General features: G+C 41.4%; 3 protein-coding genes across 3 annotated transcripts; all 3 read right to left on the bottom strand.

Moving 5' to 3' along the window:
* Positions 1–1984: 1984 nt before the first annotated feature.
* LOC121902514 (protocadherin alpha-3-like) lies at positions 1985–4534 on the bottom strand. Its single transcript, XM_042419848.1, has one exon. The coding sequence runs from the start codon at positions 4420–4422 to the stop codon at positions 2026–2028; it is 2397 nt and encodes a 798-aa protein (XP_042275782.1). The 5' UTR covers positions 4423–4534; the 3' UTR covers positions 1985–2025.
* A 750-nt stretch (positions 4535–5284) lies between these two features.
* Positions 5285–8805, bottom strand: LOC121902325 (protocadherin alpha-3-like). The gene is made up of 2 exons (XM_042419586.1): positions 6090–8805; positions 5285–5302 (listed from the first exon to the last, which is right to left on the bottom strand). The coding sequence occupies exons 1-2, from the start codon at positions 8469–8471 to the stop codon at positions 5285–5287; spliced, it is 2400 nt and encodes a 799-aa protein (XP_042275520.1). The 5' UTR covers positions 8472–8805.
* Positions 8806–9434: 629 nt separating this feature from the next.
* LOC121902513 (protocadherin alpha-3-like) lies at positions 9435–11866 on the bottom strand. Its single transcript, XM_042419847.1, has one exon. It carries the CDS (start codon positions 11829–11831, stop codon positions 9435–9437), a length of 2397 nt encoding a protein of 798 aa, XP_042275781.1. The 5' UTR covers positions 11832–11866.
* Positions 11867–15191: the final 3325 nt, after the last annotated feature.

The raw sequence follows: 15191 nt of genomic DNA, 5'->3' as shown, positions 1-15191 counted from the left end.
GACGTCACAGTGATCTCAGGAGCCTTGTCATTAATGTCCACCACTTCAACCAGCACTTTACAATCAGCAGACATCGGAGGTGTGCCTTTATCACTGGCCTGTGCATGAATCTCAAAAGCAGGATTTTCTTCATAGTCGATCTTTCCTTTGACTAAAATTGCACCTGTTTTAGAATCAATTTCAAATAAATCTAAAACCTGATCCTGACCTTTACTTCTCAATGAATATTCTATTTCACTGTTCAAACCTTCATCTGCATCTGTCGCATTCAAAACAATCACAGTTTTACCTACTGGTAAGTTCTCAGAAACCCGTGCCTTATACAAAGAACTACTGAAAACCGGAGCGTTGTCGTTAATGTCTAAAACATTGATAACAATTTGAGATGTCCCTGACTTGGCTGGATTTCCGCCATCGACAGCAGTCACTGTAAGTTTTACAGTACTTTCTTTCTCTCGGTCTAAAGCTTTCTGAAGCACAAGCTTGGCAGATACACTCTCTCCCCCTTTGTGAATCTCTAAAGAAAAATAATCATTCGGACTTATCCTGTATGTACTAACATCATTCTTACCAACATCAAGATCCGACGCCCCGATAAATCCAAATTTCCCTCCTGGCACAGTACTCTCTGCAATGTTAAGAGATTGCAAATTCTCAGGGAAATATGGTGCATTATCATTTATATCGACTACATTAATCTCCAAACGATAAAGCTTCAGTGGATTGTTGATCACGGCCTCTACACTGACAGTACATTTTGTAGCCTTCGCACAGAGCTCCTCACGGTCGATTCTTTCATTAACATAAAGAACACCCGTTTTCAGATTTACATCGAAATATTTTCGTTTTGATCCGCTGACGATCTGAAACATACGCGCTTCCAAGTCATGAACATTAAGGTTTAGATCTTTAGCGAGATTTCCCACAGAGGTCCCCGGGTTTACCCCCTCTGATACCGAGTAAGAGAGCTGTCCAGATACCGCTTCCCAGCAACACTCCAAGAGAACAACGACTATATAAATCCCAAAAGGGCTCCGTATCCTCCGTGTCGACATATTTATATCCAGCCTGAACAGATCATATGGATCCCAGTCTCAAAAATCCTCTCTAATGATTCAGGATGAACGCGAAACACCAGAATCCAGTTTCTTTGCGTGATAAGGGGTAACAAAGAGACAATAACTGATCGCCACACAATTCACTCGTGCACTGCGTCTCTTTGTAACAAAACCCCGAGAAACATCATCATCCTCTGAATCTGGGAGGAGCCTGAAGCACTGAAGAGGAGCATCGAAATGTGATGGTCTACAATGTCCCCGTGTGGTCATTTGAAATAACTACATTCACCACAAAAACAGACAAATCACCTCCATTCTTCAGAACTGTCAAGTCCACACACAGCCAACAAGAAGTCACAACTCAAAAACTATCAGTTTCCCTTATTTAATTTTTCACAAATACTACAGAATTAAGAAAAAACTAAACAAAGATGCAAAATACAATACTGTCTCTTTTCCTCTAATATGATCAAGGTAATTAAATTATCCAGAGAAATATATTTTTTAATTGTGATGAAATCTTCTTTGCATAATTCATATCAGTAAACATAAATAGTAATAGGCCTAATGGTGAGATGTTGGGTCGACGAAATTTTAGTTTCGCACCCTGCGGACTGTACACAACAGAGTGGCGCTTTTTCAGAACCATTGACAACAACACACTGCAGTAGTGCCCCCGAAAAATGAATTAGAAGTTTTCTTTATTAACTCAAAGGTTGTAATTACTTTGGTCCATGTATCGTACAAATTTAAAACCAGACATCCCTACAAATGTACATTGTTGAAATGTTGTATTTTCACTTCATATTTAAGAAAAAAAAATGGAGGGACATTTTTTCAGCAGCTCTCGAGGATGAAGACATGTGGCTTTTCATACTTTTTCAAACTTCATGTGTGAGAACAAAAACACGGACGAACATGTTTTAGCTTCACCCCCGACAGTAGAATAATATGAACTGTTGATTTTTCATACTTCTCTTACCTTTTCTTTACTGGGTAAAGTCTGAGTCCTGGTAAAAGTGTCTCCTCCGTTAATGCTGATCAGCTCCGCATCTACAGGTGGAAACGGCGCGGGAAAAACCACCATGTCACTCTTGAGTGTGTCTGAGCTGAAACACACGTCATACTGCTGAGTAGCTTTAGAGTAAGACCAGCTCCCGTCAGGGTGGGTGGTGATCATTGGGGCGCCGTACCTGCCGAAACTCCCGTCTGTCCTGTGACATTTGACAGCTATTAAACTGATGAGGCTCAGCAGAAAGATTGCTGACACCGACACAATGGCGATCAGCAGATACAGGTTTAAATCAGAGAAGCTCTCCTCCTTCACAGGCACATGTCTGAACTGAGTCTGGATGTCAGCTGTGCTTTCAACCACCACCACATCAATAGACACAGTAGCTGACAGAGAGGGTTCTCCGTTATCAGAAACCAACATCACCAAGGGGTGAGTTTTCAGGTCATTGTCACTCATTCTCCTCTTAGTCCTGATTTCCCCGGTGCTGGTTCCGATCCGGAAGAGGTTGTTTCCTTTGGGCTCAGACAGGTGATAAGAAAGCAGCGCATTGTATCCAGAGTCTGAGTCTACAGCCCTGATCTTTGCCACAAAGTAGCCCGCTTCAGCAGAATAGGGGATGCTCTCACTGTTGACAGAGCCGTGCTCAGAATAGGGCGCCAGAATAGCAGGACTGTTGTCATTCTCATCCAGAATAAAAACATTCACAGTCACGTTGCTGCTGAGCGGAGGAACACCAGAGTCTGTGGCCTGAACTTTAAACTGAAACGTTTTCAACTCCTCAAAGTTAAAAGACTGCAGATTGATTATATCTCCAGTCTCTGAGTTTATGTTTACCATTGTAGATAAGGGCAACGAGTTACTGTTACTTTGTAAAAATGAGTAGCTCACCTGACTGTTCTGGTCAGTGTCAGCATCAGTTGCAGTCACCGTTTTAATAACTGCTCCTACCGGTCGGTTCTCATTCACGTAAACATTAATCAGCGGCTCCGGGAAGCGAGGCGGGTTGTCATTGACATCAGAAACATGAACAGTCACTATGCTTGTGCTGGAGAGAGATGGAGTCCCTTCATCAGTTGCTACAATAGTGACATTATACTGGGCCTTAGTCTCTCTATCAAGCGGCCCATTAACTACTAACGAATAATAGTTTTTATAATTCGTGTCCAATTTAAATGGGGTCTCATTTGGGATTATAACTTTTACTTCACCATTTTTCCCTCCATCCTTGTCCAGTACAGAGACAAGTGCAATAGCAGTGCCGACTTCAGCATCCTCTTTCACTGTATTTAGCAGTGACGTCACAGTGATCTCAGGAGCGTTGTCATTTATGTCCACGACTTCAACCAGCACTTTACAGTGAGCAGACATCGGAGGAGTACCTTTATCACTGGCCTGTGCATGAATTTCAAACGCAGGGTTTTCTTCATAGTCGATCTTTCCTTTGACTAAAATTGCACCTGTTTTAGAATCAATTTCAAATACATCTAAAACCTGATCCTGACCTTTACTTCTCAATGAATATTCTATCTCACTGTTCAAACCTTCATCTGCATCTGTCGCATTCAAAATTATCACAGTTTTACCTACTGATAAGTTCTCAGAAACCCGTGCTTTGTACAAAGAACTACTGAAAACTGGAGCGTTGTCGTTAATGTCTAAAACATTTACAATGATTTGAGATGTCCCTGACTTGGGTGGATTTCCGCCGTCGACAGCAGTCACTGTAAGTTTTACAGTACTTTCTTTTTCTCGGTCTAAAGCCTTCTGAAGCACAAGCTCGGCAGACACACTCTCTCCCCCTTTGTGAACCTCTAAAGAAAAATAATCATTCGGACTTATCCTATATGTACTAACATCATTCTTACCAACATCGAGATCTGACGCCCCGATAAATCCAAATTTCCCTCCTGGCACAGTACTCTCTGCAATGTTAAGAGACTGCAAATTCTCAGGGAAATATGGTGCATTATCATTTATATCGACTACATTTATCTCCAAACGATACAGCTTCAGTGGATTGTTGATCACGGCCTCTACACTGACAGTACATTTTGTAGCCTTCGCACAGAGCTCCTCACGGTCGATTCTTTCATTAACATAAAGAACACCCGTTTTCAGATTTACATCGAAATATTTTCGTTTTGATCCGCTGACGATCTGAAACATACGCGCCTCCAAGTCATGAACATTAAGGTTTAGATCTTTAGCGAGATTTCCCACAGAGGTCCCCGGGTTTACCTCCTCTGATACCGAGTAAGAGAGCTGTCCAGATACCGCTTCCCAGCAACAATCCAAGAGAACAACGACTATATAAATCCCAAAAGGGCTCTGTTTCCTCCGTGTCGACATATTTGTATCCAGCCTGAACAGAGCATATAGACCCCAGTCTCAAAAATCCTCTCTAATGATTCAGGATGAACGCGAAACACCAGAATCCAGTTTCTTTGCGTGATAAGGGGTAACAAAGAGACAATCACTGATCGCCACACAATTCACTCTTGCACTGCGTCTCTTTGTAACAAAGCCCCGAGAAACATCATCATCCTCTGAATCTGGGAGGAGCCTGAAACATTGAAGAGGAGCATCGAAATGTGATGGTCTACAATGTCCCCGCGTGGTCATTTGAAATAACTACATTCACCACAAAAACAGACAAATCACCTCCATTCTTCAGAACTGTCAAGTCCACACACAGCTAACAAGAAGTCACAGCTCATAGGTCACCAAAAACTATCTATTTCCCTTATTTAATTAATCACAAACAGTACAAAATAAAGAAAAAAATAAAAAAACAAAAATGCATATATACAACATTGTCTCTCTGTTTTTGTAATATGATCAAGGTAATTAAATTATCCAGAGAAATATATTCTTTAATTATGATGAAACCTGATATGTATAATTCATATGAGTAAATATAAATAGTAATGAAGTATCCGTTTCGCACCCTCTAGACTGTTCACAACACACAGTGACGCTTTTTTTCAGCACCATGGACAACGACATACTGCAATAGCGCTCCCGAATAATGAATTAGAGGTCTCCTCTATGTTAACTTCATTATTGTTATTACTTTGGTCCATGTCTTCTTACAAATTCAAAACTAAACATCTTTAAAAATGTATGGCCACCAGGGGATCAGCAAATGGCAACTGCGTGGTGGCACCGCGCAAAACTACTTTCGATTAGTCATCTTTTTCAGTAAAAGGGGTTAAATTTTTGGAATACCCTACCAACAGAAATAAAAACACAAACTGATCTGAAAAGGTTTAATGAAAAGGTGAAAGACTGGCTGAAAAAGAAAACAAACCTGCGATCACTGATCAATGATCATGCACTTGTGCACGCACACATGGTCATGGACATGTACATACGGATAGAAGAACAGACACATACAGATAAACAAACTTACATACATACTCATAAAGACTACGTGCATGTATGTCGGACACACATAAACATTATACACATAATCACATATTGCCATGAATTAGGGAACATACACACGTGTACACACACGCAACACATGTAAATTGATTATGTGACGTAAATACTGTTGTTATTGAGAATGTCACTATTTATTATGAGCTCTATTTAACTAATATACTTCTGTTGATGATATGTTATGACGATTTTTAAGTAGAAAAGCCTAACCAGGGACAGGGGTCGCAAATTAGCCTCGGCTAGAAATCCTATATACAACACATCTGTTTCATGTTATTTTAACCTGTTACAATGTTTTTTGCAACGTCCCTGACAAATAAGCTAATACATAAATAAATAAACAAATACATCTCTTGAAAAGTTGTATTTTCACTTCATATTCAAGAAAAAATGAAGGGACAAGTTTTCAGCAGCTCTTGAGGATGAAAAAGCCACATGCCTCACTTCATCTGATTTTATACTTTTTCAAATGTGTGTAAGAACAAAATCTCGCAGGAACATGCTTTCAGTCTCATCTCTCGACAGTTAAATAATATGAACTGAGACATATTGATTTTTCATACTTTTCTTACCTTTTCTTTAGTGGGTAAAGTCTGAGTCCTGGTAAAAGTGTCTCCTCCGTTAATACTGATCAGCTCTGCATCTACAGGCGGAAATTGCGCGGGGAAAACCACCATGTCACTCTTGAGAGTGTCTGAGCTGAAACACACGTCATACTGCTGAGTAGCTTTAGAGTAAGACCAGCTTCCGTCAGGGTGGGTGGTGATCATTGGGGCGCCGTACCTGCCGAAACTGCCGTCCGTCCTGTGACATTTGACAGCTATTAAACTGATGAGGCTCAGCAGAAAGATCGCTGACACCGACACAATGGCGATCAGCAGATACAGGTTTAAATCAGAGAAGCTCTCCTCCTTCACAGGCACATGTCTGAACTGAGTCTGGATGTCAGCTGTGCTTTCAACCACCACCACATCGATAGACACAGTAGCTGACAGAGAGGGTTCTCCGTTATCAGAAACCAACACCACCAAGGGGTGAGTTTTCAGGTCATTGTCACTCATTCTCCTCTTAGTCCTGATTTCCCCGGTGCTGGTTCCGATCCGGAAGAGGTTGTTTCCTTTGGGCTCAGACAGGTGATAAGAAAGCAGCGCATTGTATCCAGAGTCTGCGTCTACAGCCCTGATCTTTGCCACAAAGTAGCCCGCTTCAGCAGAATAGGGGATGCTCTCACTGTTAACGGAGCCGTGCTCAGAATAGGGTGCCAGAATAGCAGGACTGTTGTCATTCTCATCCAGAATAAAAACATTCACAGTCACGTTGCTGCTGAGCGGAGGAACACCAGAGTCTGTGGCCTGAACTTTAAACTGAAACGTTTTCAACTCCTCAAAGTTAAAAGACTGCAGATTGATTATATCTCCAGTCTCTGAGTTTATGTTTACCATTGTAGATAAGGGCAACGAGTTACTGTTACTTTGTAAAAATGAGTAGCTCACCTGACTGTTCCGGTCAGTGTCAGCATCAGTTGCAGTCACCGTTTTAATAACTGCTCCTACCGGTCGGTTCTCATTCACGTAAACATTAATCAGCGGCTCCGGGAAGCGAGGCGGGTTGTCATTGACATCAGAAACATGAACAGTCACTATGCTTGTGCTGGAGAGAGATGGAGTCCCTTCATCAGTTGCTACAATAGTGACATTATACTGGGCCTTAGTCTCTCTATCAAGCGGCCCATTAACTACTAACGAATAATAGTTTTTATAATTCGTGTCCAATTTAAATGGGGTCTCATTTGGGATTATGACTTTTACTTCACCATTTTTCCCTCCATCCTTGTCCAGTACAGAGACAAGTGCAATAGCAGTGCCGACTTCAGCATCCTCTTTCACTGTATTTAGCAGTGACGTCACAGTGATCTCAGGAGCGTTGTCATTTATGTCCACCACTTCAACCAGCACTTTACAATCAGCAGACATCGGAGGAGTACCTTTATCACTGGCCTGTGCATGAATTTCAAACGCAGGATTTTCTTCATAGTCGATCTTTCCTTTGACTAAAATTGCACCTGTTTTAGAATCAATTTCAAATACATCTAAAACCTGATCCTGACCTTTACTTCTCAATGAATATTCTATCTCACTGTTCAAACCTTCATCTGCATCTGTCGCATTCAAAACTATCACAGTTTTACCTACTGATAAGTTCTCAGAAACCCGTGCCTTATACAAAGAACTACTGAAAACCGGAGCGTTGTCGTTATTGTCTAAAATATTGATAACAATTTGAGATGTCCCTGACTTGGGTGGATTTCCGCCGTCGACAGCAGTCACTGTAAGTTTTACAGTACTTTCTTTTTCTCGGTCTAAAGCTTTTTGAAGCACAAGCTTGGCAGACACACTCTCTCCCCCTTTGTGAACCTCTAAAGAAAAATAATCATTCGGACTTATCTTATATGTACTAACATCATTCTTACCAACGTCGAGATCTGACGCCCCGATAAATCCAAATTTCCCTCCTGGCACAGTACTCTCTGCAATGTTAAGAGACTGCAAATTCTCAGGGAAATATGGTGCATTATCATTTATATCAACTACATTTATCTCCAAACGATACAGCTTCAGTGGATTGTTGATCACGGCCTCTACACTGACAGTACATTTTGTAGCCTTCGCACAGAGCTCCTCACGGTCGATTCTTTCATTAACATAAAGAACACCCGTTTTCAGATTTACATCGAAATATTTTCGTTTTGATCCGCTGACGATCTGAAACATACGCGCCTCTAAGTCATGAACATTAAGATTTAGATCTTTAGCGAGATTTCCCACAGAGGTCCCCTGGTTTACCTCCTCTGATACCGGGTAAGAGAGCTGTCCTGATACCGCTTCCCAGCAACAATCCAAGAGAACAACGACTATATAAATTCCAAAAGGGCTCCGTATCCTCCGTGTCGACATATTTGTATCCAGCCTGAACAGATCATATGGATCCCAGTCTCAAAAATCCTCTCTAATGATTCAGGGTGAACGCGAAACACCAGAATCCAGTTTCTTTGTTTTTTAAGGGGTAACAAAGAGACAATAACTGATCGCCACACAATTCACTCTTGCACTGCGTCTCTTTGTAACAAAGCCCCGAGAAACATCATCATCCTCTGAATCTGGGAGGAGCCTGAAGCACTGAAGAGGAGCATCGAAATGTGATGGTCTACAATGTCCCCGTGTGGTCATTTGAAATAACTACATTCACCACAAAAACAGACAAATCACCTCCATTCTTCAGAACTGTCAAGTCCACACACAGCTAACAAGAAGTCACAACTCAAAAACTATCAGTTTCCCTTATTTAATTTTTCACAAATACTACAGAATTAAGAAAAAACTAAACAAAGATGCAAACACAATACTGTCTCTCTTTTCCTCTAATATAATCAAGACAATTAAATTATCCAGAGAAATATATTTTTTAATTGTGATGAAATCTTCTTTGCATAATTCATATCAGTAAACATAAATAGTAATAATGGTGAGATGTTGGGTCGACGAAATTTTAGTTTCGCACCCTGCGGACTGTACACAACAGAGTGGCGCTTTTTCAGAACCATGGACAACGACACACTGCAGTAGTGCTCCCGAAAAATGAATTAGAAGTTTTCTTTAATAACTTGAAGGTTGTAATTACTTTGGTCCATGTATGTACAAATTTAAAAACCAGACATCCCTACAAATGTACGTTGTTGAAATGTTGTATTTTCACGTCATATTTAAGAAAAAAATGGAGGGACATTTTTTCAGCAGCTCTCGAGGATGAAGACATGTGGCTTTTCATACTTTTTCAAACTTCATGTGTGAGAACAAAAACACGGACGAACATGTTTTAGCTTCACCCCCGACAGTAGAATAATATGAACTTTTGATTTTTCATACTTCTCTTACCTTTTCTTTACTGGGTAAAGTCTGGGTCCTGGTAAAAGTGTCTCCTCCGTTAATACTGATCAGCTCCGCATCTACAGGTGGAAACGGTGCAGGGAAAACCACCATGTCGCTCTTGAGTGTGTCTGAGCTGAAACACACGTCATACTGCTGAGTAGCTTTAGAGTAAGACCAGCTCCCGTCAGGGTGGGTGGTGATCATTGGGGCGCCGTACCTGCCGAAACTGCCGTCTGTCCTGTGACATTTGACAGCTATTAAACTGATGAGGCTCAGCAGAAAGATCGCTGACACCGACACAATGGCGATCAGCAGATACAGGTTTAAATCAGAGAAGCTCTCCTCCTTCACAGGCACATGTCTGAACTGAGTCTGGATGTCAGCTGTGCTTTCAACCACCACCACATCAATAGACACAGTAGCTGACAGGGAGGGTTCTCCGTTATCAGAAACCAACACCACCAAGGGGTGAGTTTTCAGGTCATTGTCACTCATTCTCCTCTTAGTCCTGATTTCCCCGGTGCTGGTTCCGATCCGGAAGAGGTTGTTTCCTTTGGACTCAGACAGGTGATAAGAAAGCAGCGCATTGTATCCAGAGTCTGCGTCTACAGCCCTGATCTTTGCCACAAAGTAGCCCGCTTCAGCAGAATAGGGAATGCTCTCACTGTTAACGGAGCCGTGTTCAGAATAGGGCGCCAGAATAGCTGGACTGTTGTCATTCTCATCCAGAATAAAAACGTTCACAGTCACGTTGCTGCTGAGCGGAGGAACACCAGAGTCTGTGGCCTGAACTTTAAACTGAAACATTTTTAACTCCTCAAAGTTAAAAGACTGCAGATTGATTATATCTCCAGTCTCTGAGTTGATATTCACCATTGTAGATAACGACAACGAGTTAGTGTTACTCTGTAAAAATGAGTAGCTCACCTGACTGTTCTGGTCAGTGTCAGCATCAGTTGCAGTCACCGTTTTAATAACTGCTCCTACCGGTCTGTTCTCATTCACGTTAACATTAATCACAGGCTCTGAGAAGAGAGGCGGGTTGTCATTGACATCAGAAACGTGTATAGGAACTACACTCGTGCTAGAGAGTGGCGGGGTGCCTTTATCAGTGGCGACTATGGTGACGTTGTAGTTAGAGATACTCTCTCTGTCCAAAGGCCCATCAACTAACAACGAATAATAATTTTTGTAGTTTGTTTCGAGTTTGAATGGAACCTCATTTTGAATTTGGATTTTCACTTTACCATTTTCTCCACCGTCTTTATCGAGGACGGACAGAAGTGCAACTACGGTACCTATATTAGAGTCCTCTTTCACTGTATTATGCAGTGACGTAATGGTGATCTCAGGAGCATTGTCATTGAGGTCCACAACTTCTACCAACACTTTACAATGAGCGGACATTGGAGGCTGGCCTTTATCACTTGCCTCCACACGTATCTCAAAAGCTTTCCTTTCTTCAAAGTCTATATTGCCTTTTACCTTAATGACGCCCGTTTGACTTTCAATTTCAAAGATATCAAGTACGTGATCTTGATCTTTGCTTCTTAATGAATACACAATCTCGCCGTTCAGGCCCTCATCTGCATCGGTGGCGTTCACAGCGATAACTAGTGTGCCCAGGGGCGTGTTTTCGGGAATCTTTGTCTTATACAAAGATTCGCTGAATATCGGAATGTTATCATTAATGTCTAAAACATTGATTACGAGCTGTGAGGTGCCTGATTTTGGAGGAGTCCCTCCATCTACAGCGGTCAGTGTCATGGTGATAACAGGCTGCTTCTCTCTGTCTAAAGCTTTCTTCAGCACTAACTCAGCAGACACACTGTCACCTGTTTTATGCACTGCCAAAGAGAAATGTTCATTTTGGCTTAATTTGTAAGTATTGACTCCGTTTCTCCCCACATCTGCATCAGTTGCTTCAGATAATGCGAATTTCACTCCCGGTAAAGTATTCTCTGCAATATACAAATTTTGCAATTTGGTCGTAAATAATGGGGCATTATCATTTACATCTAAAATGTCTATGTCAATACTATAAAGCTTCAAAGGGTTATTTATCACGGCCTCTGCATTGACTGAGCATTTAAGTTCCTCTGCGCAAAGCTCCTCTCTGTCTATTCTCTCACTGACATACAGAACACCAGTCTTAAGATTTACCTCGAAGAATTTCCTCTTTGATCCAGTAACAATTTGAAACATGCGGGTTTCCAAGTCCTGTAAATTAATGGTTAAATCCTTAGCGATATTTCCAACATGAGTCCCCGGGTTTACCTCCTCTGAGACCGAATAGGAGAGCTGCCCAGACACCGTGTCCCAGTAACAATCCAGTAGAAATAGCCCTAGATATATCCCTAAACAGCTCCATCTACAAGGCGAAGACATTCTTCTGTCCAGTGTGAACGAAGCATAAATAACAAAAGAAAAAAAATCCAATTGCGGTCAAATGTTTTTGACACTATGGAAGATGAGCTCTGGATACTGAAGGAATAAAGCGTGCTTGTTCCACCGTCCTCTGTCTGTTTATAACAAAGACTGAAGAAATATCCCTATTGCCTGAAAACGGGAGGGGCCTAGTTGTATCACAGAGAGGCGTTGACTCTGATGGATCAACACTGGCGCCATGTGGTGAAAGTGGCAAAGTGCAGAGAGTAGTGAATGTGTGTTGTTGCTTCTTAAGGCCTCACAGGAGCTATAAAAAACACTAGGGACATCAACAAGAAGTAATCATAATTATATGTGCTGTTGAACAGCCTAACTGATATTACAAAAAACTGCATTTTCATGTATGTAGCTTTAAATGAGTTTTCAGCACCATGGACATGTCCTGAATATAAAACCTGTTATTTCTGCCTGGATGTGTGCTGACTGCCAAAATTCATATTTTACAAGATGGTACATGAATGCAATGCAATGTAGAAATAAATTATTTATTTTCTTCCCACTGTGCCCACATTACCCCATCTCCTTTTCTCCTTTTCTCTTTGTTTTTCTCTGTTAGCCTTGAGGGCAATAGATGTATTTAACTCTATGAACAAAAGAAGGATATCCATGTGCTGCGGTATATTTCAGTGTATTTTAGTGTTTCACCACATTTCCACAGAGACAGTAGTCATGAGCTTATGAACATTCCCTCATTTGTAATCCCAGGATTAAGCTCTGGATTCAGAAACTCCTGTCCTATTTCCCCTCTGTGGGTAACATGATTTGATTTGAAAATATTAATAACCATCACACACTGAGCCGCAGTCATCCGTTAACCCCAAAATGCAATAATAATAATAGCTCACAAACAATGACTTGTATACTCAATTTTCCTAATGTATGGCAAGAGAAAATTGTATTTACATTGACACTGAATAGAATGCACATGTTGGTTATTTATATACATACAAGCGCACAAAGATCACCCGGCCCATCAGACCCAGACAGCCCATGATGAAATTCAATGATTCATGGTTTATTTGTAGGTCACTGTCTATATTGCTCCAACCTTGAAGGACTTCTGTCTGGATTATCTTTCTCATAAAATCAACATCACACACGTGGACCACTGATGTTAGAGTTTACTCAACTCTGTAAAGTGAATTTATCCGTTTAAAACTCATAAATCTTACTGGAGATTCTGCTTTGTGGCCTGCTGACACTGTGACCTTATTTTGTAGGCTAAATGAACAGGCGATTTTAATGTATGTTAAACACACCATTTGTCACAGAATTCCAGGAAACAATAAAACAAAGGTACAGTGGTACAAATGAATTTAGTACTTCATAGCCCACATATAGTGTATGGATGATATCAGAGGCTGAAGTATTGAATCCATCTTGAGAGCAAAGTCAGGGCCTTTTTATGGAGCATGCTCATTTGGCCATTGTGGAGGAAACACTGATTGTGTCATAGAGGTGTTAAAGATGTTGAACACACTGAGCTGCCACATCACCTCCTCTTCCAGTGACTGATACAGCTCCAATGGGAGACATCTTGAGAGGGGTCAGTTAATTAACTAATAGCTCTGTGTGCGCAGACACAATAATTGATGCACATATGTTGCTTTAATTGTTAAAGCTTTATTTTATTAGACTCTTCCAATTTTTAATCATGAACTCTGTATGTATGCATTGATGAAAGTCACATTTCCTTAGGATATGATAATCGAATTTGCTGAATAATTAATAGTGAATAAATGGTGGTTAAGAAAGATACACAGTGTTTGCTCCCTGAGCACAGGGAGTTGTGTAAATAAATCTAGTGGTTAAATTCATGTGTGTCTGTTAACTTCCTTCTCTGTCTGTGGTTTACCTATCACGTCATATAGGAGAAACAGTAGGGAGCACCAAGAGCAGTGTGATGAGAGGAAGAGAGGGAGCAGTGAGTGGGAGGTGAGGGGAGGGGTCGGCACAGGTGGAAGCAGCGGGTAGCTGCTTTTTTAAGGCATATCACTGCATTATTAAAGGGCTACCACCACATAGAGTCACCAAATTAGCTACTGTATCTCCTCCATACTAATGATTTCATCATAGTCATAGCCAACAGTTGTGTGTGTGCTTGTGAGTAAGTGTGTGTTATGAGGGCGTGTACTGTACTATTCATCTGTGTGTGAGTAGATGGGGGAAGGGTGCTATCTGAACATGCTCCAAGGCGAGTATCTCCCCCCCTTTCCTCTCTCCTTCTGCACAGCTCTCGTCTCTATAGCAACACCGTCTCCTGCACAGACATGATGCATGTGTGCATGCGCACACATACTCACATACACACGCTAATGCACAAGCCTATGGGTTTATTTTTCAGAAGGCAGGAAATAGTAGGAAAAGTAACACTCTAGATTTTCTTCCCACTTCCACCTTTTTGTCTGCTACTGTTCACTTTCATGCTGCCCTTTCATCTCACTGGACGAATCAGATCACATCATAGTGACAAGCACACACACTCACACTCACCCACCCACCCAAGCAAACATAAAACACACTCCTATGCATACCAGGCCAGGCTGTCCATGGTTGCAGTTGGGCTGCTCATGCATTGGTAATGTTGCACTGCAGCAGCATATTCACTATGACAAATTCACTTTAGCAGCAGCAGCGCCTGCTTCTCTTTCCACCCCCACAGCCCACAGAGAGCCTGACCTTTTCATTCAGCTATGCCCAGCCCACTGTACCCTCTCTGGGCCAGGCCTCTGGAGACCACCCCCACTCCTGCAGTCCGCACACTACATCCTGCTTTGTGTGACGAGTTACTGATGTCATTGGGCTGTTTTTGTGTGGAGTAGAGCTCATCAGAGCACAAGGGGGCAACCTACTCCTTGTGCATGTTTCCTTCTTCATTCAGTACCTATCTCATATCATGCTTATTGTACAGATTGATATTTTTACACTTGCTGAGGTGATTAACCAAATTAATTGTTTGTTGTTTTTTTTTAATCTGGTGATTATCTTATGAAGAGCTGTGACATGGCTCATACAGCATTTGATTTTAGCATCAGTGTGACTAGAACCACACCTAAATGCAGCAGTACACTAATGATTTAGATTCTCTGATAAAGCAGAGGAGATGAAGGGAGATAAAGAGATAAAAGATCGACATAATGTAATAAAAACGGTGTATAGGGAACCACAGGAAACATGGAGAAGTGACACAACAGCAGAGAATTAAGTCAGAGGGAAGGGAGGAGAGGAAATGGCACTCGGAGTATAAAGAAATCTAAAAATACAAGAAAATGTATTGACTTTTTCATGAGAACATAGTTT

The sequence above is a fragment of the Thunnus maccoyii genome, chromosome 8 (assembly GCF_910596095.1).
Source record: "Thunnus maccoyii chromosome 8, fThuMac1.1, whole genome shotgun sequence".
NCBI lineage: Eukaryota > Metazoa > Chordata > Actinopteri > Scombriformes > Scombridae > Thunnus > Thunnus maccoyii.
The sequence above is the reverse complement of the archived record's forward strand: the minus strand, read 5'-3'. Positions and strand labels throughout refer to the sequence as shown.

Bases quoted from the DNA above. Each gene is read 5' to 3' on its own strand.
- LOC121902514 (XM_042419848.1), bottom strand. From the start codon at position 4,422: ATGTCGACACGGAGGAAACAGAGCCCTTTTGGGATTTATATAGTCGTT.
- LOC121902325 (XM_042419586.1), bottom strand. From the start codon at position 8,471: ATGTCGACACGGAGGATACGGAGCCCTTTTGGAATTTATATAGTCGTT.
- LOC121902513 (XM_042419847.1), bottom strand. From the start codon at position 11,831: ATGTCTTCGCCTTGTAGATGGAGCTGTTTAGGGATATATCTAGGGCTA.